Source organism: Peromyscus maniculatus, chromosome 8 (genome assembly GCF_049852395.1).
Source record: "Peromyscus maniculatus bairdii isolate BWxNUB_F1_BW_parent chromosome 8, HU_Pman_BW_mat_3.1, whole genome shotgun sequence".
In the NCBI taxonomy this organism is placed as follows: Eukaryota; Metazoa; Chordata; class Mammalia; order Rodentia; family Cricetidae; genus Peromyscus; species Peromyscus maniculatus.
Window position 1 is genome coordinate 108,868,916 of NC_134859.1, and position 23,357 is coordinate 108,892,272.

A 23,357-nucleotide genomic window follows, 5' to 3' on the forward strand; every position below is an offset into this window, starting at 1 on the left:
CTCCCACCCCATCCCCTGGGTGTTGAGGAAATACACACACAGTTGACCTCCTATTTAGGATTTAGTATTTGGTTTTATTTCCATGTCCTTGTTCAATGTACTATGTGTGTGAAACTCCCAGCTATATTAACTAAGCAGGAGGGGTAGGTGGAAACACCACTCACGCCATCTTCCCACAGCAGAAAAGTTTTTGCTTCTAATAGTCTTTTTTGTTGGTTTTTGAACAATTTGACTGATAGACCCAGGCATATGACGCTTGTTTCCTGAACCTGCCAATTTGAGGATGAACCCTCACCCCCTTTTCCAGCTGTAAAGATTGAAAGCAGGGCCTTGTGCACATGACACACAGGCCATTTTTTCCTTTCAAGCTGCACCCCTGCCCCTTTACTCCGGGACTCCAAAGTACCCATGAGGTCCCATCTCTTCCTGAGCTCTGTTCATTATCTGAAAAAATTCCTGTCCCTGCAGATCAGACCAGATTGTTCCCTGTCCTGGTAACTGCCTCTCATAGGTTTTAAGAATCCCTTCTCTTGCTTCTTACATTCTTTACTATTCTGAATATCTGGAATGGTTACCTAACTTACTTTTTTGGCTGGTAACCTAAAGTTAGTGTCCATTCAGAGTTTTGATAGGTTGATCTTGTGGCCTTACCCATCCAGTGTCTCCCCCACCCCACCCTCTACCCCTTTATAGCCCTAGCTTTCCAGGTTAGTCTCGAACTCAAGAGATTTGCCTGCCTCTGGGATTAAAGATATGCACTACCACTGTTAGGCATCCCCCTGCTTCTTACATAGCCCAGGGCTGGCCTCTGCCTGCTGGGGTAACGGGTACACAGGTACCCAATGAGCTTTGCACAGAGCAGTTTAGTTAGAAACTTTGACACAGGCTGGGTGGTGGTGGTGCACACCTTTAATCACAGCACTCAGGAGGCAGAGGCAGGCGGATCTCTGTGAGGCCAGACTGGTCTACAGATCGAGTTCCAGGACAGCCAGAGCTGTTACACAGCAGGGAAATTCTATCTCAAAAAAGCAAAAAGAACTTTGGCCGTTATGGTCTTGGGACTTTTGTTTGTTCTTTTAGATTTAGTTTTATGTATGTGAACCTTTTGCTTATATGTCTATGTACTGTGTGTGGTTCCCGCAGAGGGCGTCAGGACCCTTGGGACCTCACCAGTGGCTGTGAGCTGACATGGGTCCCCTGCGAGAGCAGCCAGTGCTCTTAGCTGAGGAAACACTTCCCCAGCCCCTTAAAGTCACTTTTGCTGCTGAAGTACACAAGGTAAATTTACGCCACTAGAGCAGAGGCTGAAGATGACTATTTCTGATCGACAGCAGGACTCACTGGTATCATGTCCATGAGCCAAATGTCAAATTTCCTGCTACACCAGCATCCTCTCAAGATGCCTGTGGACAGCAACTGCTGTTTTTCTCATTAATTTTAGTATTGTTCCACTCAACATGTGTGTGGTCAGAAAACAACTGTTTTTTCTACTTTTATGTGGGTTCCAGGCATCAAACTCAGGTCACTTAACAAGACTCTACCCACTGAGCAGTATCACCAGATTCAACAACTACTTAAATCACATGGGAGATAATCAGAAAGAGCAAGGAGCAAAGTGGTCTTACGGAGTCTCAGGATTTTATTGCCGGTCACAAAATGGGCTTATATAACACCACATGAGCCCCTAAGGATCACAAAGCAGTGTGAGGGAGTCAGGCCTCTCTAGGCTAGTTTATAAATCCATTCCTTTTTGTCACTGGACTTCAGCTGGGTAACCCAGACACTAGAGACGGGGCATGTCCTTCCTAAGAAGGTGCATGCCATGACAACAGATCTTTTTAAAGCATTTTCTAGGTGGGACTAGAGCTAACCAGATGCTTGTCAGTCTTGGGCTAACCACTCTGACTGGGACAGACCCTTCTGAGCACCCTATTTGGGCCCGACTGAAGGTTCTCTGATTGGCCAGGGTGCCGCTCTGTCTGCCGACACCCATTGACAAGAGTGCTGCTGCTTCCTGACAGTCTCCTGGACACTCACTCAGGCTTGGGGACCTCCTTTAATCCTGGCCCTTGACCCATCATGGCTTACCCAAGCCCATGTATACAGGCTGCTGTCCTGTAGGCCCATTAGGCTGTGCCTACTTTCCTCTGGGGACCTCAGAGACCCTCTTTACTCTTTACCCCTTTGTATTAGCCTCTGTTCTGGCCACGTCACCTGCTTCCAGGGAGTTGCAGCACTAGCCAGGTCCTCTAGAGTGCCTGGCACCAACTAAGCCGATGCCCTTAGAGCTACTTGAAGGTGGACAAATTCTGCTCATACCACAGTGCTCAGGTCTCTAGCCAGCTCCATATGCTGTAACACTCATCGGTACACTCTTGCTCCTCACTGTAGAGGAATCCCCAGATGGTGCTAGAACCTGAAACCCAGGTCAGGGACTGGACAGAGACTGAACAGAGGCCAGCGCTCGCATGCGGTTTAATTGTGGGAAGGGCACAGCATCAAGAGCAGCATTTTTACCAGGTTGGTGTAAAAATCAGTCCAGACATGGTTCTTCACACTGACAGCTGCAGCAAATTCAAAACCCAAGCAGCAATTTCAATCTTTTCTTGGAAAACAAATACAGTCAGTGCCCGGTGCGGTCCGCAGGGTCAGGTTGGCCCTGCATCATGGGTGCAGCCGGGGGTGCTGGGGACCAAGGGCATGGGCTACAGTGTCTGCTGGGGTCCTCATTCCCCGGGAACCAGCCCTCTCCATACCCTGCCCTGCAGTGGGCAGGGCCAGGGCCAGGATAAAAAGGGGCTCCAGCCAGCAGCCTGTGTACAGTGGGTCTGGAAACTTTCCCAGGAATTTGCCCCACGTGGCTTCTGCCATTTTAAGGGGTTCTAGAATGAGCCCTGGGGGTCTTTCCCAGCAATGCAATAAATATGAGAATTTAAGGAGAAACAACCATGTGGCAGACGCCACGTGGCAGGAAAGGCTCAGTTTGGCTCCTGCTGGCCTCCACTGACTCTTCACAGACCAGGGTGTCTCCAAGTCAGTGGCTCTGGGAACCCCACTAGGTGGCTGGGACACATGTGATGGTCCTGTTTCTAGCAGCCACCAAGGGAGGGGGTGGTGCTGGGCCACTAGGAGCAGGGGTCCCACCAGCAGGACCCTCCCCAGTCTCTGCATTTAGGTGTGGGGGTTGGAGCATCTCTGGTGGCGGGTGTGGAGCGTGGCTTCATGGTAGGCAGGTCTAGCCCTCCCGTACACTCACTCGAGGTTCAGCCAGGGAGCTGTGGATGATGTTGATGATAGACTCCAGGCCACTGCCTTCCAGCAGTGTACGGTGGTCACCCTCAATGATGTGCACAGACACCTTCCCGTCGCACACCTGCAAATATGCACATCTCACTCTGTGACCACCATCAGCCATCACACCTGTGGCAAGCACACTTGCCTCACCTGCCCCACTCACCTGAGAGAGGTTGTAATCAGCACCCAGGTCCTCACCGTAAGTACCACCTGTCTTGGCACGCAACAGTGTCACGTTGCCATGGTACTTGGCCTTGGGTTTATACTGCTCAGCTGCTCGCAGCTTGTGGTAGAAGGACTGGGCAGCAAAGCTCAGCTCACGGCGGTCCAGGCCGTGGTGGCTTTTGGTGATGAGGTCCACAGCAGCAGTCACCCGGTCCTCCAGGCTTTTCAGTGGTAGCAGGGCCTCTAGCACCTACAGGGAACAGTTCTGAGCATGGGGGTGGGGCCACAGACTGCCTCGCCTTCCACTGGGGAGATGGGGTCCTAAAGCACCCCAATCTCCCTGGTCCATGTCAAAGGTGCACAGACCCCAATTCTCAGCTCCAGCCTCGCCTTTCCTGCCCACTCTGGGGTGTCTCCTTGCCCACCTTGTTGTGCTCTGCGTCAGTGAACTGCTTTATGAAGAAGCATATGGCCTCAGCCTCAGCCTCGGCCTCACAGCCTGGGGTCATCTTTGCCCGATAGCTCTGCCAGGGGAAGAGAAACTGCTGCAGCAGGCACTGAGGTGACAGGGCCCTCCCAGAAGTGGGTTCAAATCCAAGACACAGGAGGCAGCACTCAGGACCAGCTGGCCCAGCTCTTACCTGGGTGTAGGCCAGTACGTAGGTGTGTGAGCCGTCAAACAAGAAGAGGCTGTTGTGGGTGGGGGCTGGGCCCTGCTGGGCCTGCAGCTGAGAGCACATCTCGAAGGCTACACAGGCTCCAAAGGAGTACCCAGCCACTCGGTAGGGCCCCTCGGGCTGCACCTGCTTGATGCAGTCAATGTAGTAGGCAGCCAGGTTCGGAATGCTGTCCAGAGGTGCCGCTGTAATGACAGCAGAGGGCCCAGCAATTAGTGAGAAACAAGCGGAGGCCCAAGGCAGCAAGTACTGCTCCAGCATGTGCACAGTACCTTGGGTGCACTGCAGACCGTAGGTGGGCACACTGAGCTTGGCAGCCAGGCTGTGGAACACAGTGGTGGAGCCTTCAATGGGATGTACCAGGAACAGAGGCCGCTCAGAGTTCTGCACTGAGTTGAGTCGTGTTAGGGTAGGGCCCTCTGGGTTCACCAGCAGGATGCTCAGGTTCAGCTGGGTCTGCTTCAGGGCTGTGTCATTCTTGGACTTGGAGGCTGTCATCTCTGAAATGACAGAGGATAGAGGCTAGCCTTGGCACGTGGACTCTGGTGCACTTGTGAGGATGTGCATCTGCATACTAGGCATTGGTCCCAAGTGCTCTTGGTAAGGACAGTGCTGCTGCCTCCAGTACTGGATGCTCTGATGGGACACACCAGGACCCTCTCACAGCCTGCCGCCTGGTACGCACCACTAGCTGAGCCAGCCTTGGAGGACAGTTCCTGTAGCTTCCGAAGCGTGAGCTGCCGCACCTCTCTCATGGGCAGCACCAGATCATGTTCATGTTCCAGGATCTGGCGTACTTCCACACCCATGAGCGAGTCCAGGCCGAGGTCTGCCAGCGAGCTGTCCAGGTTAATAACTGCCAGGTCTCGGATGCCTGCCAAAGGGGATTACTTAGACCAAAGGGTCATATTTAGAAGGGGATGTGGGGACAACCTAGACATAGGAACTAGGTACGGGCTGAGAGTGCTGAGCCAGGGACAGGTCCATTTATCTCTCCAAACAACCATCACTACAGGCACAGCAACCCACATCACCCAGGAGAGCACTCAGACCATGTAACCCTGTCCTTTGCCTCTACAGATGGGAAAACTAAGGCTCAGAGAGCAAGGAAGGTCTGTGAAGTTGGCTCACCTAGGATGTGTGCTACGGCCTTCACCAGATCCCTCTGGGCTTCACCATCACCATGGGCCACAGCTTTCTTCTCTGCCAGCACAAAACTACTCAGGACCGCATGAGGCTGATTCAGGAAGAGGTCCAGCACCTCCATGCACGAGGTGATACGCTGTGGCAGTGTGCCACCGATGACTGTGTCATTGGTGCCCATCGCTTCCAGGACAATGCCAACATCACCAATGGCACCCCACTGCACGGCAAGGCCTGTGAGCAAGGGAGGCAGGGGTCAGGTGCTTTGGGAGTGTGTGGAGCCACAAGCAGAGGTGGGCTGGGCAGAGGCCCACCTGGGAGGCCATCGTGCTGGCGCTGCTCGCATATGCGCTCCATGGCAGAGTTGGCGAAGCCGTAGTTGGTTTGGCCAGCATTTCCACGCCCACAGCTCACGGATGAGAAAGCCACAAAGTAGTCCAGCTCAGGGCAGGCTTCCCGGGTTGCCCTGTGGGGTTCATGTCACTTTGTCAGGCCCCAAACCTCTCCAGGCCAGTCCAGAGAAGGCCATAGGTGGCACAGCCTTGTCTCCCCCAGACCCCCAGGTCCAGCCTGGACCAAACACAGGTGGGATCATATATATGCTCACTGGAAGTGCTGCCCACCTGTCGAGGTTCAGGGTACCATTGTACTTGGGCTTGTTGACATCCTGGAAGAGCTCTGGCGTCTGGTTCTCTAGCATAGCGTCTCTCAAGACCTGGGAGAGAGGGTTTTAGTGCTGCTGCAGCTCTGGGGTTCTACCCCACTTAGCAGCTACCCTGGGGCTCAGGCTTTGGAGGTATCTGGAGCCCAGGATGCCTTTCTCACCATGGCCAGGTTGAAGACACCTCCAACAGGCCCAAGCTTTGTGGCTTCGGTGACGAGAGCGCGGGCCCCCTCCAGTGAGCTGGCATTGCTTGTTGACACTAGCACGTGTATGCCCTGGCGCCTCCACTCTCGAACCTGCTTGGCTTGGTAGCCTGTGGGACACAGGGCTGTGGGGCTGCACGAGGAGAGGGAGTGGCCTGCAGCCCCTCCAGAACACCTCCCACCAAAGGGAAGCCGCCTACATCACCAGTGCCCCAGACCCCGACTTGCTTACCTGTGCGGATTCCAGACCGGGAAGTCAGCACAAGCCTCTGGGCTCCCCGAAGCACGAGCCACCGGGCCAGCTCCAGGCCAAAGCCACCTAGGCCACCAGTGATGATGTAACTCTTGTGGGCCGGGCAGAAGGTCTTGGAGACAGCAGAAATCAGGGTGGGCTGTGCCCCCGGCAGCACAGCCTCTGGCTCCTCCTCACGCACCTGCGGATCAACACGAGCGGCAAGGACCAGCGGGCCGGCTGAGCAGCTGGAGGTGCCTCCCTCCAGCCCCGAGACACATGCAGGGAGAACCAACCCCTCCAAGTTGTCCTTTAGCCTTCACACACGCGCCATGGCATGCACATACCACCTAAGTAAATGTAATTAGAAAAACAAACTCTTCAAGCCAAAGCCAGGGTAGGCACCCAAGGACCTCCCCTTACCTGGACAAGGACTTTGCCAATGTGTTTCCCCTGGGCCATGTAGCGGAAGGCGTCTTCCACCTGGGACTTAGGAAACACCGTGCACTTCAGGGGCTTCACAACCCCATCCCGGATGCCAGCCTGCAGCAGCGCTGAGACCTCCCGCCAGCTGTCGTTGGCCTCCTCAAAGAGTGCGTCCAGCAGGATCCCGTGGAAAGTGACGTTCTTCAAGAAGATAGCCATGCCTGAACGGGAGAGTCACGTTCACTGGTGGAGACCCCAGGCCCCGCACCAGCCCCCACTCCTGCCCCCAGGACCACTAACCCAGGGGGTGGTTGTTAGAAAGATCGAATTTGCCAATCTCTAGGAAGCGACCGTGCTGGGCCAGGCACCGCACACTGGCCTGTAGCTTCTCTTCTGCCAGGGAGTTGAGGACCAGGTCGACCCCTGTGGTGGCAAACAGGTCCTCTTGGTCATGCGGGCTCGTCTACTCCTCAGAGAGAGGGCTAGACTGACCGCATGCGCCACTCTCAGGCAACGGCTGGGTGGGCACTTACCTCTGCCACCCGTATGCAGTAACACATGCTGCTCAAACGACGTGTCTCGAGAGTTAGCAAAGCTGGTGTCGTCAAGCTGGGGGAACCTGGCCTGGAGGTATGCTCGCTTCTCAGCTGAGCCTGTCAGGGGAGGGGCCTAGTGAGCTTGTGCCACGGAGCTCAAGAAGGTCCGAGGGCTTGGAGGGGCAGGGACCTTACCCACAGTGGTGAAGACTCGGCAGCCTAGACTGAGGGCGATGGAGATAGCGGCCTGGCCCACACCACCTGAGCCCGAGTGGATGAGCACGGTTTCTCCACGCTTCACCCGCCCACGCACCACCAGGGAGTAGTAGGCAGTGGTATAGACAACGGGCACAGAGGCTGCCTCCTCCAGGGTCCTGAGGGTACAGCACAGAATTAGTCTGGCCACCAACTAAGGTCACGTTATCCCCCAGCTGCGGCCAGCCCACTCACCAGCTGGAGGGCACTTCCCAGAGGAAGTCTGGTGACAACAGGACCGAGGTGGCCAGGCCTTCCGCGGGCACGAGCCCCATCACACGCCGGCCGCACCTATCGCGGCCTGAGAATTCCATGCCCAGCATGCAGTCCCGGCTGGCCCATTTACCTGCAGGTAGACAGAAGGGAGGCTCATGTTAGCACTAAGAGTCAAATCTTCAAGACAGGTTGTTAAGGGTACAGGTACAAGTGTAGGCCCTGGTGTCGGGGACGCCTTTCTTCCCCAGGACTTCACTGTCACTGGGTTGCACATGCACTTTCCTGACTCCCAGCCACCCAGTCACACCAAGACCCCATCCTGGCTGGCACCTGGGATGGCATCGGGGGACAGCTTGCCCGTGGCTAGCATGATGTCTCGGAAGTTGAGTGAGGCATAGTAGACAGTGCAGAGCTGTGTCCCTGGGCTGGTGAGCTGCGCGTGTTTCAGGGGAGAGCAGACCCAGCGGATAGAGGCAAGGTCCCCCCGGGTGAGGACATTTACGAAGGCATGTGCTGTCTGCTCCTCGGGCTTGTCTGAAGGCAAAAGGAAACAAGGATGCCGCAGAGCCTACCTGGCCAGGCTCTCTGACCCCCCAGCTCCTCCTCAGCCTGGCAAGTGTGGGGCAGCAATGGGCTCACCTTGCTCTAACAGGAAGTGGCGGAAGGCACCCCAGGCCCCATCACGGTACACGTTCATCACCAAGTCATTCTCCAGCACCTTCTGTAACTCTGAAGAGCCAGGGTCCAACTTAGGGACATGAGATGTGCTGCTGAGGTTGGACAGCAGGATGCACCTGTGGGACAAAAAGGAAGGACACCAAAGGTGGGTGGGAGGGAGAAAGGGATCAAGGGAGGGAAGGTGCCTCTCAGGGTCTCTCCTACCGAATCCGGTGTCCACCAGGCTCTTTGCGGAGACAGTTCACCAAGCCTACAACACCTGAGGTAGGGCAATCCATGGCTGTTAGCCACACAGGCTGGGAGGAAGATGTGGCCAGAATGCTCTGCAGGACAAAGAAGGGTCAGCCTCTAGGAGGGTCCCATGCCAGGGCAAGGAAAGGTACCCAGTCCCAAGGCCTGACCTTCAGAGAGTCCACCCACTGGAAGCTGGCATCTTCCACAGGTAGGAAGATGGGGCTGTCCTGCAGCATGGCTCGGCGGCACAGGAAGAGCGCAGTACCATAGAAGGACTTCTTCAGGCCCACCAGGTGCAGGCCCCTCCTTGAGAACAGGCTCTCCCACTCTTCCTGTGTGTGTGAGGTCTTATATAAGGGCCGAGCTGGCTGGGCCATCCTCAGCCCTCACCTGCCCTGCATGCCCAGCAGCAGTACCTGGCTTAGGAAGCTGGGCCCAGGCTGCACCGTAGAGGGGAGGCAGGCCAAGGTCTCCCCGAGGGAATGACCCTTGAGCACTGTGTGCATCAGCAGGAAACCGCCTTCCTTGAGGGCAGCTACCATGTTGCTCAGGGCCAAGGCTGGATCGCCCAGAGTGGTCACTGCACAGTTGCACACCAGCAGGTCAAGTGCACCCAGGCTGCTGGGCGCAGGATCCTCAGGGTTCCACTGGCCCTGAGCAATGTCGTACTGCTGCAGCTTGGCCTGAGCATCCTTCAGGGCCTGCGGGTGCTGGTCAGTAGCTGTATATTCCAGTTGTAGCATAGGCTGGGTGTTCAGCAGTGCCGGGATGCGGGAATACAAGTGACCTTGTCCAGCCAGCACCTGGGGTAGGAGAACATCTTAGATCTGCTGCCTCTAGGAAGCAGCAAAAACTTGGGGGCTGGATAAGCATCCCTGGGCTGTTCTTTCTACCCTCCAAGTCTGTCTACAATGTCCCAGCTTGGAACCCAAGACTTCTTTCCCAGAAGTCTTCCTTCTGGTATCTCAACCCCTGGGCTGGGAGGGGTGAATTCCCCACAATCTTTAAGGTGGAACAACAAAAGCAGAAAGATCACAGAGAGCTGCTGCATCATGACTGCCTGCTTTTGAGTTCAGTCTGAGAATGCCCTGGCTCCATGCATATGTACGGCCCGTCTACCTTCCCAGCACCCACCTCCACCACTTTCATCTTGAGGGTAGGCAAGTTCTCCAGGGCCGTGTCTATGCAGGCCTTGAGCGCCTGGGAGTTAAGGAGGCCACTCATCAGAGGGTCTTCTGGCAGCAGGACTCTTTCTTGGGCCAGTGCCTCGCCTAACTCCAGCTGCAGGTTCCCATTGAGCTGCAGCTGGCAAGCAGCAGCCAACAGCCGAGGCAGCGCATGCTGCGGCGAGTCCTCTGGCCCAGGCACGGTCAGCTTCAGCCCGTGCTGGGTAGCCTTGGTCTGCAGAGCCTGTGCCAGATCTGGGAGGGAGAAAGGCCTATGTTCTTCCAAGGCCTCCAGACAACTTCCAAGACCCATTCCCCAGCTTGTCCACAGGACAAGACCACAGCTGGAGGAGCAGCAGCCGGGGGCAGGGAGGACACAGCAGAGAGCCACACCGAGCCAGTGTAAGCCCACTGAAGGGAGGCTCTGGTCCCCCCAACCCCAAGCTTCCCACAGTACAGGCCTTGGGGGGACGTCTGGGTTCCTCGGGGAGAGGGGCTGCCTTACCCTTGCACAGCCGCAGCTCTCTCTGAAGGGCAGTGCTCTCAGACAGGCACTCAGCCTCCACGTGAGGCGTGAAAATGAATTTTTCCAGGGTGGGAACCAGCTGTTCCTGCTGCCGCCGTGGGGCCGCTGTTGTGTGCAGTCCTGAGATGTGGACACCACCAGACACCGTGCTGCCCAGACAGAGGCTTGTGGTCACATCAGCCACTATGGAGACACACTGGTCAGTGTAGGCCACGCCAGCCAGGACACAGGTGAACAGAGCTAGGGTCAGAGCTACCTTGATTCTCCCCCTCCAGCGCGTACACCTTCTGCAGGTGGGTTGCAGGGTCGATGTGGATAGATGTCACACGGGTAGGCAGCCGCAGACTCTGCTGGCTGACACCCAGGATGGACATCTGCAGCATTGTGTCCAGGAAGGTCACCCAGTTGTCTTTCCAGAGCAGCCTGCCCTGTTTGCCTGCAGCAGAGGAGCTGGGTCAGGACTCCAGATCTCATCTGCTCCAGGAGCCTCTACTTCCTCCCTGTCTACCCTGCCTCCCAGCAGGAGATGGCCCAGCAGTGAGAAATGGCCCCCGGTAATCATGCTGACTCCAGGATGCTCTTGCCCACCTTCAAGGCTGGCCTCAAAGATGCCCTGGAAGTGAGGGCCATAATCGTATCCATGCAGCCGCAACTCCTTGTACACTTCTGCCCGGGTCAAGCGGGACACCGGTGCAGACTCAGGGGGGTTCGGGTCTTCTGGGGGGTCGAAGAGCTTGGAGTCAGGGTCTTCCCACTGGTACACTTTTCCTGTAGGAGACAGGGCAGCAGGGGGACCTGAGCACGGGGCAGGGCAGGCTAGGAGCTGGGGTCCCCAGCCCCACAGGCCCAGCCAGGTCTCACTCACCACTCACTATCAGGTTGCCATTCTCAGACACTTCAAAGGCACGGGAGGCTTCTAGCAGCCGCACCTCCAGAGGCACAGTCCCTGCAGAGAAGGAAGGTCAGAGCAGGGGCACCAACAATCCCAGCAGCCCTTATTGAAGGTGCCTCTTACCTGTCCTGGGGAGTATGGTGGCCTGATGAAGGACTACATCCTCAAACACCACAGGAGTCTCTTCTAGGGACAGGCCCAGGCTGCGAGCCAGTGTCCTCCACACCAGGCACAGGTAGCCAGTGCCAGGGAAGATGACCCGGCCATCGATGCAGTGGTCTACCAGGTAGTGGTCAGGGGACTCAGGACTGGCATCTGTAAGGGACAGAGGCCTCAGCACCGGCCCACGTGCCTGGGAAGAAACCTACTCACCATGAGGCCCTGCTCACCGATGTTGTAGACTGTAGCGGAGGAGGAACTGGAGCCATTGGGGAAGTCTTCAGCAGCTGGGACATCCCAGGTCTGACTGTGGTCCCACTTTATGTGAGGGGAGATGAGCGGAGTCCCTCGGGGTGCCGGGAACTCCATGGGTGGGAACAAGGCATTAGGGTTGACGTCAATGCTGGAGAAGAGGGGGGCTGAGTGACGCACCTGGCCCCGAGGTCTGAAACACCTGTTGCTCCGTTTGTTTCAAGACCCCAAGAAAGCCAAGCGGAGGACCAGAACTGAGCTAGGCCAACAGCAACCCTTCTCATGGAGGGTGGTGTGGGCCCCCATGGGAGCAGCAGGGAGGAGGGGGACCTACCCTGTGAGATGCACCTTGCCAAGGTTGGTGAGGAAGAACTCCAAGTTATCTTTGTGGTCCCTCTTCATCAAGGGGATGATGGTGCAGCTAGACTTCACACCCCGCTTCAAGACAGCCTATGCATGGCAGAGAGGGCCAGGCTTTGACCTCTTCCAAGCCATAACCATCTTCTCCACTGACTGGCAGGCTGCTGTGCCCCTTTCCCAGGCAGACCAGGTGCTCACCTGCAACAGTGCATGAGGTGCAATCTCCAGCAGCACAGCGTGCTCAGGGACATGCCACAGTGCTTCCTGGAAGAGCACAGGGCTCACCAAGTTGTTGACATTGTACTCAGCAGAAGATGTGCGGGCCAGGCTGCTCTGCCACTGGGCCTCAGGAATGGAGGTGCTGAGCCAGCGAGCCGAGCGTGGCCGTGGTTCCCGGATCACCTGCACACAGGAGCTTGGTTAGCAAGTGAAGTGAAGTTACCACACCCTGAGGTCCATGTACCCAGCCAGGTACCCACCTTCTTAAGGGCCTGCAGCAGCATGGGGGCAATGCCTTCCATGAAGTAGGAGTGGAAGGCAAGGCCACCCGTCCGCACCTCCTTGGCAAACACACCCTCTTGCTTCAGCTGCTCCACAAACTCACTCACTGCAGCCTGCAGGCATCAAGGCTAGTGGTCAGACGGGCTTGAACTTGCTCTCCCTTGTCAGGTTCAGTCAGTCCACCCAGCTTGGGCCTCACCCAGAGGGCCTGGGACAAGTGCAGTTCACCAGCTGGGCCTTCAGAACTTGGTAGACAGACTGAGGAGGGCTTGCCTCCCATGTAGGGCCAGGGCAAAGAGCAGGGGACACAAGTCCTTCTATGGTTGCAGGGCCCACCTGAGGTCCAGAGATGGTCACAGTGTCCTCAGAGTTGTGGCAGGCAGGCACTACACCAGAGGGACAGCGCTGTTTACATTCCTCCCAGGACAAACCTGCAATCAGAGTGGCTAGCCTCAGAGCAGGTCCCTGCCCATCTTGCTGGACCAAGGAGGATTCTGCCATGAGCACCACCTGGGGCCAAGGGTGCTGGTGGAATGACACAATGACAGCCTCAGAACTGGCCTTCCCAGGGCACTTTCACCCTCTGCCACGTCTGATCTCAAGAGGAGGTGTCGTTATGGAGTTAGTGTAAGAAGGCAGCCAGGTCTCACCTCAGACATGACACCTCAGGGGTGTCAGGGATAAGTAATGGAAGGGCTGGGCAATGAACACCCAGGGTCAAGTAAGTAGCTCTTCGTAGCTCCTAGACCCTCATCTCATGTGTGTGGTGTTTTCATACCTTGCTTAGGCCTGTAGGCTCAGCAGAACTGAAGCCTCCTATAAAGGTAATCTGAGCAGAGTGACCTCTCCCCTTGTCACCCCACTTCTCCCACCAACAAGGCAGCTGATTGTTTTGAAGGACCCAGAACAGAAGCCCCTTTCAAGAAGATCCTGGTGCCTAGTGAGGTTGGGGTCCTGGGAGGATACCTACCAACAGCTGCCATGGACCCGGGTGGGAGGCGGGCCTCCTTGATGCACTGGCCTCTCCAGTAGGCTGCAAGCACAGCCTCACTCTGGGAGAGACAGCCATCGGCATAGCCACAGGCAACCTCTCCCAGAGAGTGCCCAATGATGCCGTCGGGTTTCAGTCCCACAGAGGTCAGCAGGTCTATGAGGGCGATCTGGGGATTGGAGACACAGGTCATGTCACATAGCCCCTGGACCACTAGGCTGAGGATCCCTGACAGTAAGGTGCACACCCAGCACACCAGGCCTCCTGGGAAGGAAGGGTACATGGTGGGTGCCTGCACACCGGACAGGGCCAGGGCTGTGTGATCCTGGGGAGTACATACAGTTCCTTGCTTCTGAGCGTCCCAGGATCCCAACACCATGCTGGTGACTTACCTGGATGGCAGTGAGGCTCACAAAGGCATGCACGATATCATCAAAGGTGCTTTCATCTGTGCTCAGCAGCAGGTCTGACACTTTTACTCCCAAAGGTTTCACAGCCTCATCAGAGCGCAGAATAGATTCACGGAAGCTGTCCAGGCGCATGAGGCTCAAGCCCATTCCGCGCCACTGTGTGCCCATCCCTGTCCCAGAAAGCTCATCAGGGCCACAGCATGGCCACCCACCAGCCTGGCCCTCAAGAAAGGGGACCCACCCCCCTCCTCTGAGGGCCAGCCCGGAAGCGAGCACCAGGCTCACCTGAGCAGATGAACCAGAGGGGACGCCTGCTGGCAGGGACTTGCTGCACTTCCTGGACATCTCCCTCAACACCCAGCACAGTGTAACCCCTGAAGGGCATGGCTGCTGTAGGGGTAGCTGCAATGTCATTGAGCATGCTCACAAAGGCCAAGTCCTGGCTGTGCTGGCGGCCCTGCTCCAGCAGGCCCTGCACGGCCTCTACTGTCCGTCCACTGGCGTGCAGCAAACGGGGAAGGGCAGCATGAGGGGCAGGCGCAGGGGCCTGCTGTGTGTTGGGCTGGAGGATGATGTGAACGTTGGCACCGCCAAAGCCAAAGGAGTTGATGCCCACATTGCCACCACGAACAGGCAGGGGCCTATCCACCACCTGCAGCCGGCCATCAAGGAGGGCTGGGATTTCCGGGTTGGGGTTGTGGAAATGCAGGTTGGGGGCCCAAACCCCGTGCTCCAGGGACAGCAGCACCTGCAGCCGGAGCACATGGTTAGCGGGCGGCGGGCCCAGCCAAGTGTGCCCACCTGGGGCCCATGTGCTGTGCTATCGGGCACAAAGACCCTTCCGGTTTTCTGATCACCAAGTTGAGGGGGCTGCAGGCCTGAACACAACCCCCTCCCCAGACAGGCACAGGAGCCCAGAGATGGGTCTTCCAGACAACCAGGTAGGTGTGCAGGGTCACCCAGCAGGAAAGGGGACGCCAGAGCAGATGCTGGCTCACCCTTCCTTTCCCATCACAGAACAAGGCATTTTGCTGAACCTGGCCACCTAGACACTTCCTCAGAACTGCACCCATCCTTTTCACAGCCAAGTCTTTCCTTTGGCCAGAAGCTACACAACTCAGCACACTGACCACAGGGCACTGCCCTGAGGGTAGTCTCGTCCTCCCAGCCATCCCAGCCATGGTGCAGCCAAAGGGGAAGGGGTCGTTCGTTAGTAGGCAGGCAGGAGCCCCAAGGTAGGTCAAGTGGTGGTCAGTACACACTATCCAAGTAACAGAGACGTCTGACTCACAGAGCCCAGCATGCTCACCTTAGCCAGAGCCGCAAGCCCCGAGGCAGGCTCCGGGTGTCCCATGTTGGATTTGGTGGATCCAATTAACAGAGGACCCTGGCGGGAGGCACACAGGGCTCGCACGATGCTGTTCAGTTCCTGGGGGTCACCCACCTGCGGAGAACAGAGTAAGTTAAGGCTATAGCCAGGAATCTCTCTAGCGAGGTAGGAGTCAGGTATGGGCCAGAAAGGGCTTTCACCTTGGTGCCTGTGCCATGGGCTTCAATGTACTCCAGGGACTCAGGGGCCAGACCAGCTGGCCGATACAGAGAGTGGATGAGCTGTTCCTGGGCTTCTCCAGAGGGGAATGTCACGCCTAGGGTAGACGGGGTACTGGTGTGGTATCAGGCCTTGAATACTCCACCTCCCCATTTCTTGGGACCCATGCTCTTTTCCCTCTGTGCCCACCTTGCTCCTTGCAGCCATCTGTGTTGGTGCCAGCATTCAGTATGGTGGCGTAGACCCGCCGGGCCAGGGACTTCTTAGTCAGCAGAACAGCCACCACAGCCTCAGCACGACAATATCCATTCCCTAGGGCGGACCGACACCTCAGCCAGGTGCTCTGGGACAATGGGGTGTGTGTGTGGGGGGGGAGATTTTGTGTGTGTGTGTGTGTGTGTGTGTGTGTGTGTGTGTGTGTATACACCTGCACTCCACACACCTCGGCAGGAGCCAAGATGCCATACTCTGTGTATAGATTGGAACCCTGGAAAGTAGAGCCTAAGGGTCCCACCCATGCCAACCTCACCTGAGTCATCAAAGGACCTGCAGGTGCCCTCTGGGCTGAGCATGCCCAGCTTCATGAACTGCACAGAGGTGTTGGGCTTCAGCAGCACGTTGATGCCACCCACAAGGGCGGCGGGGCATTCCCCACTGCGGATGGCCTGATAGGCATTCTGTAGTGCCAGTAGGCTGGAGGAGCAGGCTGTGTCCAGGGCAATGCTGGGCCCTGTGAGCAAGGGCATAAAGCAGGGGTGGGTGCCCCAGGGCAGACACTGGCCCTGAGCACCCCACTCTGCTTTCCCCAGGAACAAGGAAGTCTGAGCCCCAAAGGGTTACCCAGGTGGATGGACACATGCAGGTCAGGCCTATGCCAGGGCTGGGCTGTCCACCTACCTAGGCTGGAAGGAAAACCAACCTTTGAAGTCGAAGAAGAAGGAGAGCCGGTTGGCCATCATCGCACGCTGGCAGCCCACCATGCTGTAGCCCAGGAGTGTCTCAGGGTCTCTGCTCAGGGCCTCTGATGCCTCGGAACCACTCACACCCACCCAGACACCAGTGTTGGTTCCTCGGAGTGAGGCTGGGTTGATGCCTGCCAGGGGCAGCAGTAAGGCTCAGCTCTTGGCCACACAGGCTTGGGTGAGAGGGGTGCAATCAGGGGGAACAGTGGGCCCCTAAGGTCTGGGCCAGGCTGCAACCATAGGAAGGACAGAGGACAGCATTGTCTAAAGGCAACTCCTTTGGCCTCTGGTGTCACTGGTGGGTCCCAAGAGCTTACTAGCCAATGAGTTCTCTAGTGCCAAGGGCAGTCTGCCCTAGGACAGGCTGAGATAAGGAGATACAGGGAGACAAAGGCCAAGTGTCCAAGCTGGGAAAGCAGAGGACAGTGGGTAACCCCTAGGGAGCTGTGCCCAGCCTTTGATAGGGCATGGGTGGCCAGACAGGCCCAAGGTGGGGACCTCCATTTTCACCATGGAGGCTGCCAGGGTGGTTACACATCAAACGTAGGGCTAGTTAGCACCTACCAACCTGAAGCTCACTCTTCCCACCAACCCCAGACACCAACCCACAACGGCTGCCCACTGTGGGGCCTTCTATCCCTGGGAAGGGACATGTCCAGAATCAGAGACAGCCAGTTGGACAGGGCTGTTTCCAAAGCTGGAGGCTGAGTCCTGCAGAACTACCTGCAGTAAGCCCCGCCCTCAGCTCAAGACCAGCCAGACATCAGGGATGAGGAAACTGGGGTGACAGGGCGCGCCTGGGACACCACGAGTGTGCAGTTGTGAAACTGTGACCTGCCCAGGGCCCCGCCTCCTGAGCCACTGGACCTAGATCAGGGTTGGGGATATGGCCAGGGGCCTATGCCATGCTTTCCTCTGAGCTCTTGATATCTCAAAGCCAAAAAGATACTATTGTTGTTGCATTTCCTTTTCCTTTTGGAGCGCTGGGGACAAAACCCAGGTCCTTGTGCGCCATGGACAGGTGCTCTACCACTGAACTACATACATCCCCAGCCCCCACTGCAGCATTCTAAAAAGGGCAGGGACACCCAGTGACCCACCTCCGTCCACAATAGCCTCATAGCTGACTTCCAACAGCAGCCGGAGCTGGGGGTCCATTGTGTGAGCCTGCTTGGGGTGCACCCCAAAGAAGGAGGCGTCGAACTTGGACAGGTCCTTCAGCTTTCCAGACCGCTTGGGCAGCCCATAGAGCCCTGTGGAACATCATAGCCTCTGAAGCCAGGGAACCAAGGGAGCCCCTCTTCTTGAGGAAGGCTCCCTGAAAGAAGTGATTAGTGACTCAACCTCGCTGTTAATGAGGGGTCCCAAAACACCCACATGCGTGTGGCCCAAAGCAAAACCTGCCACAGATGAGGCTGGTGACTACCCCCTGCTACCTCCAACCCGATGGGAGACCCTCTGCCCGATATGAGGCTGGCCAGCCTCACAATGCTGACTCACACTTGTCCATCAGGTAGAGCCACTCACTCTGTGGCTCTATTTTAGAGCTTAGAGCCCATTGGGTGTGAAAGTCAAATCAGCATCTGAGACACCGTCTGCCAGCTCAGGGCACAGGCTGCAGACGGGACTCTCAGAAGGGCCCAGTCCCCTTCTCTTGCCCAGCTTTGGTGTCCTCCATGCAGGACCCAAGCAAGTCACCTGTCCTTTTTTGATTCTGACTGGTTCTCAGCCTCACAGCCATACAGGAATCTCAACAGACACTGTCTCCAGGAAGTGTCTTTGCCATAGACTCTCAATCTGTCCTGCTGCCTGATCCTGAGGGGGCACTCACCGGCCTTCCATCGCCTGTCATCGTCTGTAACCATGTCCACACCACCAATGAGGTTGGCCCAGAACTCCTGCAGGTTCTCTGACTCGGGCAACTTCCCCGACATGCCGGCTATCACCACCTCCTCCATGGCTCTTCTCTGTGGGGAAGGCAGCATGGTGGGCCCCACACAGTCATTCCCAGCCACCGCCATCACGCAGTCACCATTGCTCAATTGGTTAAGATGGGCTGTGATCCACAGGTAGTCCTTGAGTGCCCTGCACTGACTCTGAGAGCAAGGGCTGGGAAAGCCCCGGGTGGAAACTAGGAGGACTCAACCTTTCAATCACTAGATGAGCCGGGTACTCAGGTCTCTTAGCGCCGATAGCTACTTCTAAGGTTTTGATCCCTTCCTTTTGTCCAGGATACCGACTTGACCTGGCCTGACCCTACCAGGCCTCGCTGGAGCTCCCTGGGACCATATGACCTCCAGGTGCCTACTGGGTGCTCCATCTCAAGCTGGTCAAATCAGGAACTTGCAAATACACTTGGAGCTTCCAAGAAGCGGGGTCTGGAGTACTTGAAACCACGCTCTCACCTCAAGCCACGGGGAAGCCGGCGCTTCCCTCTCAAGGTAGGGGTGGAGACTGGGTGCTGCTCAGGGCAAAAGACACCAGGCTTGGTAAGAGAGGGAACAGGCCCGACTACTATTGAGTGCCCAGGTCTGGCAGGGCTGAGGCAAACACAGCCCCTGCCAATGGACCCCTCCAGCAAGATCCAACCTGGAGTACTATCCCCGCTAGGTGCGGAGCAGGGACAGTCAAAGCCCCTGGCCACTTGGCCGAACACCATATAACCTGGCCGAGGCAGCAAAGAGTCTGCATTAGGTCCTCGGGTCCCTAAGGCCCTTGCCCAGGGCAGTCCAGGCCTTGCATCCGTAGGTCCAACGTGGAGGCTTCCGCGCCACCCCGCCGGCGAGGCCTGGATGGTCCGGTGACTTCCGCTGAGGCCCCTGGGGCCTCGTGCGCACCCAGACCCGCATCTGGCCTCTGCAAGCTGGCGCCGGCGTAACCACCGCCGCGGCCTCTTGCGCCCTGCCAAAGCCTCCAAGCTCAAGCGAAGGCCCCGGCCCCATCCACGCGGCGCCCAGCCTCCTGCACCCGGCTGGCGCGGCGCCCACGTGACAGCGGCCCGCCGCGCTGGCCCTCCGCACACCCCTCCCGCGCCCCTCTCGGCCGGACCGCACCACGCAGCCGGGTGGTTGGCCGTCGGAGGGGAGCTGCGGCGCTTTTGTGAGCGCAAGAATTTGAGGATCGGCGCCCACCTGTCCTCCCACCGCAGCCACGACACCCGACACCGGCCTGCCGTCCCGGACCCGGGAACGTAGCCGCGTACCTGACTGGGCTCTGGAGGCAGACGACAAGCGCGGAGCGCGACAGGAGAACTAGATGGGACGCCGCTGCCGTCTCTCTGGCTCCCTCTAGGCCGCGCCGGCGCTATTTAAACCGCGGCCATCCCCGCGCGGCCACGCCACATGGGCTGACAGCTTGGCTGCGCCGCCCAGGCCAATGAGCGTCGGGGCTGCGCCCCGGGACCCGGCGCGCCGCCGCCGGTGGGGTGATGCCCGCGCGCGCCGCCCCCAGCCGGGACCCTGCGCGGGCGCGCGCTGGAGCGAAAGGAGCGCGCAGCCCCCGCCCGCTTCCGACCCCGCCCCCGGCCTCGCGCAGGCCACGCGGGGCCCATCCCGACGCCCTCATCTCTGCCCTCCCCACCCCACCCCCGCGGCCGGGCCAGGTGCGCACTGTGCGCGCGCAGTGTGGGACGGGCGTGCTTGGTCACACTGGGGACTGCACTGAAGACACCAGGGCCACGCGGGGGCACAGGTCCGTGTGGCCCCGACTCCACGCCGCGATCGTAGCGCGCGCGGAGCTGAGGGGCGTGGTCTGCTCCACATCGAGACCAATTGGGTACCGAAGCTGTTCGCGACGGCCCAATGGCGGCGTGCGGGTGGGCGTTGCTAGGCAATAGGGTGATGGGCCGGCAACAGCGGCGAGGCGCTTCGCGGGCCCCCGCGCAAGCGCGGTCGTTGACCCTGGCGGAGGGCGCCTCCGGCGGGGTTACTACCGGTCATCGTGGCTCAGTTTTCTCGGACACCCTCTCTGTGGCCGCCTTGGAGACCAGGATGCGGGCAGGGACGGGAACAGTGAGCAGGATCAGGAACATTGACAGACGCATGCCGCGGTCTCGGGAGTCCGCTCACGGTCCAGGCGCGGCCATCTGGCGAGCGGGATACCACCCCTCCCCCGCATGGTGGGAACAAAGGAGCTGCTGCGCGCCTCCCTGAGATCCTAGTTTCCGGGACCCCCTCCCTCCCTTTAAATTCCTCTTTTGAAAGGGCCATCGAATTTGGGGGCGGGAGATGACAAAACCCACCGACAAACTGCACAAGGGGCCGCTTGAATGCCCAGAGAGGTTGCTCCCTTCCCTGCTGCCCTTGCCCTTTAGGCCCAGGCCGCCAAAGAGACACCTCCTTACGGGGCAGTGGACTTTTTTTTTTTTTTTTTTTTTTTTTGAGGGTGGGGGCGGGGTGAGTGGTCCTTGACTGCCTCTCTATAGCTTGGTGCTTCAAAAAACCTAGATGCAAAAGGGTGCCAGAGCCTCAGCCTTGCTTGTCAACCCTGGCTTCTAGCTTTCCCAACTTGATTGTCCACCCAGGCTATCTGTGGAAGGGGGCTAAGCAGGACCCTGAAGGTCAGCCTACAGCTGGCAGGTGCATCCTGCCCACACGCTTGTCCCCAAGTTCTCCCACTACTGCCCCCAGTCTTTAAGGACCATTCCATGCCTTGTCGGCATCATTTGCTGTGATGTGTGTTCTATAGAGGTGGAGGGTGAAGGACCCAGGCCCCATACCTGCACTGTCCCTATTCAAGGGTCTTCACTTTGGTGTTCACTGTGGGTGTCTTTAGGTTCAGGGCCAGCCCTAGAAGAGTTCAAAAGGCTTGTGCCTGTGCCAGCCAGAACTGCCCAACCCCACCTCCTGGTGCTTTCAAATAAGCCATGTGTGCTTACTGGCCATGCTGCAGGTCAGCCATCAGTGGTCAGCAGGGGTCTGCTCTCCGCAGCTACTAGGGACTCAAGTGGAGGGGTCGTAACGCAGGATAGCAGGCTGAATGCAGAATCTGCTAAGGTCAGACATCTCTGCTCTCCTCTTCACCCATGGAAGTTGCAGAGCTACATCTCCCATACATGTGGCCTAACCAACAAAGAAAGTGCATATGGTCTGTGGAAAAGCCACATCAGGACGACCTGCCATTGCCCCTGCTGGTCCTGGAAGTACAGTGCACCCAGGGGGCCATCAACCTAGCTGGCCTATTGTGAAGACATCCCATGCTCTCTGCAGATGCACCTGGAGAGAAGCCTACTACAAACACACGAGTGATCTGCAGATCTCTGCCACCTAGGCCTGCGATTCTCAACTGGCCCAAGACCACATTACTGAGTGTGGGCTTTCCTGTGGTGTTTGTCTTACCTGCACACACACACACACACACACACACACACACACACACACACACACACACAGAGCCAGCCAGTAGTCACTTAGTATTTTACACAAGTGCAAAATGAAGCTGCACAAGTCACATGACCAGTCCATGTCACACAGCCATCTAGACCTGGGAGCTACCTTCACCCCACAGCCCTGTGTGTGTGTCAGTCTTGGAGGACAGCAAGGCCAAGGCCACAGCCATCCTTAAGTTTGCTGTGGGCAGGAAATGGCCATGCAGTGATACCAGGCCCTAAGACATCTTAAATCAAGACAAGCCATCATGCTTGACTTGACCAGTGTCAAGGCAGGTCTCCTGATGAGGTTTTCAGAAGGGCATATGGCTGTTCCTGTGGTGCTCGAGAGTGATGGGGCGTCAGCCAGGCACATACTCCTGGGAGGACTCTCACACAGTGTTCTTTGGGGACATACTTGCTTTGCAGGTGGCCACTATTCTCCCCACCAGGTTCTAGAGGACACTGCCAGTGACATGGTCAGGGAACAGTGGCTGTAAGTGGTGATATAGGCGGGTGGCAAGTAGGACAAGATAGACAACTTTGCAGGCCAAGCAGATGGAGGAGGGCTTTAATGGGTGGTGGCATCAGGAAGGCCATCGTTTGGGAGCCTGCCCGGCGCTCACAGCCCACCTATACGCCGTGTGAACACTCACACCCAACTTGTACCAGCACGGGCCCCAAGCACCAAGGTGGAGGCCCTCCTGGGTCCCCTGCAGAAGGCTGAGACTCAGTCCTTGAGGTTGTAGTTGCGGATCCTGGGGTGCCGCTGCTGCCGGCGGTTTGTGGGTTTAGCTGGGTGAGACTTGCTGGCTCTGGGGGGTGTGGCTTTCGGCTGAGCTTCCATCTTCAGCCCTGTGACAGCAAAGTTGCCCTGCGTGGTGGCGGCGCTCTGGTCAGCCCTTTGGAGGCGGCTGGCTCCTGGAGGTGCCGGGCGTTCTACAGGCGAAAAGCAGGAGAGTGTAGGTTAGGAGCACGGTCGTGCCACCATCAACAACCTGTGAGGACCTTGCTGTTTTCCTTTGCAGGAGCCCATACAGGCCAGCAGGCCTCCCATGATGACCCAGCCCTAGCTAATGGCAGCAGGTTGTGTTGGGTCCTGACTGGGATGCAGTGCAAGAGGTCTCTGTGGGCGTGGGCTCCATATATTCTGATCCTGGGCCTGCCTCTCCCCCGGCACACAGAAACAAAACAAAAACATCCTGACCTGCTGTGACCACTTCCTGAGGGGATGGGGGCGGGTCGCCCCACCTCCCATTCATGCCAGACCACCCCATTGAGAGTCCCCATGAGAGTCAGCTGTCTCGTCCTCAGGGCCTGAGTATATAGGTGGTGTCCTGAACACTTCCAACCACGTAGCACTCCTGACAAGACAGGACAAGGGCCTGGGAGCCGCACTGCACACAGACACGAGGTTGAACACCTGTCAGTGTCCACCTGAGCCATGGTATAGGTGAACATTTTCTTGCTGCTGCCAGCATCCAGACTTAATGGGCAGGCC

The 23,357-nt window shown here is 57.7% G+C and overlaps 2 protein-coding genes and 1 long non-coding RNA gene across 6 annotated transcripts in view; 1 reads left to right on the forward strand and 2 right to left on the reverse strand.

Moving 5' to 3' along the window:
* Positions 1-7,084, forward strand: part of LOC143267062 (uncharacterized) — an 18,382-nt gene extending 11,298 nt beyond the window's left edge. The window contains exon 2 of the long non-coding RNA XR_013042008.1: positions 5,217-7,084. This is a non-coding gene — a long non-coding RNA (uncharacterized LOC143267062). The remainder of the gene's footprint in view (positions 1-5,216) is intronic.
* Positions 1,622-19,948, reverse strand: Fasn (fatty acid synthase). The gene is made up of 43 exons (XM_006987648.4): positions 19,694-19,948; positions 18,323-18,458; positions 17,592-17,744; positions 16,449-16,622; positions 16,059-16,259; positions 15,719-15,841; positions 15,511-15,626; positions 15,290-15,424; positions 14,266-14,728; positions 13,963-14,150; positions 13,550-13,739; positions 12,916-13,010; positions 12,558-12,692; positions 12,277-12,480; positions 12,053-12,168; positions 11,697-11,869; positions 11,431-11,622; positions 11,281-11,361; positions 11,004-11,183; positions 10,672-10,851; positions 10,395-10,598; positions 9,858-10,144; positions 9,140-9,526; positions 8,891-9,055; positions 8,694-8,812; positions 8,451-8,605; positions 8,142-8,345; positions 7,791-7,941; positions 7,536-7,714; positions 7,338-7,457; positions 7,105-7,227; positions 6,802-7,025; positions 6,379-6,580; positions 6,105-6,256; positions 5,903-5,994; positions 5,594-5,745; positions 5,268-5,513; positions 4,822-5,010; positions 4,409-4,636; positions 4,101-4,321; positions 3,885-3,983; positions 3,458-3,709; positions 1,622-3,373 (listed from the first exon to the last, which is right to left on the reverse strand). Exons 2-43 carry the CDS (start codon positions 18,447-18,449, stop codon positions 3,236-3,238), a joined length of 7,515 nt encoding a protein of 2,504 aa, XP_006987710.1. The 5' UTR covers positions 18,450-18,458; positions 19,694-19,948; the 3' UTR covers positions 1,622-3,235.
* A 2,450-nt stretch (positions 19,949-22,398) lies between these two features.
* The window catches only part of Ccdc57 (coiled-coil domain containing 57), a 114,576-nt gene continuing 113,617 nt past the window's right edge, over positions 22,399-23,357 (reverse strand). For all 4 annotated transcript variants that reach the window (XR_013042009.1, XM_042283237.2, XM_006987647.4 and 1 more), the window contains one exon: positions 22,399-22,795. Coding sequence is in view for 3 of the 4 variants with exons in the window: in XM_042283237.2 (XP_042139171.1) it covers positions 22,587-22,795 (209 nt within the window). In the remaining variant the exon portion in view is untranslated. The remainder of the gene's footprint in view (positions 22,796-23,357) is intronic.

Excerpts from the sequence above, each read along its gene's own strand:
- Fasn (XM_006987648.4), bottom strand. The coding sequence starts at position 18,449 with ATGGAGGAGGTGGTGATAGCCGGCATGTCGGGGAAGTTGCCCGAGTCA. Across the intron at positions 15,627-15,718 it reads AGATGGCTGCAAGGAGCAAG|GCGTGACATTCCCCTCTGGA; the intron begins GTGGGCACAGAG and ends CGTCTACCCTAG. Across the intron at positions 12,481-12,557 it reads TGCTGCAGGCCCTTAAGAAG|GTGATCCGGGAACCACGGCC; the intron begins GTGGGTACCTGG and ends TCCTGTGTGCAG.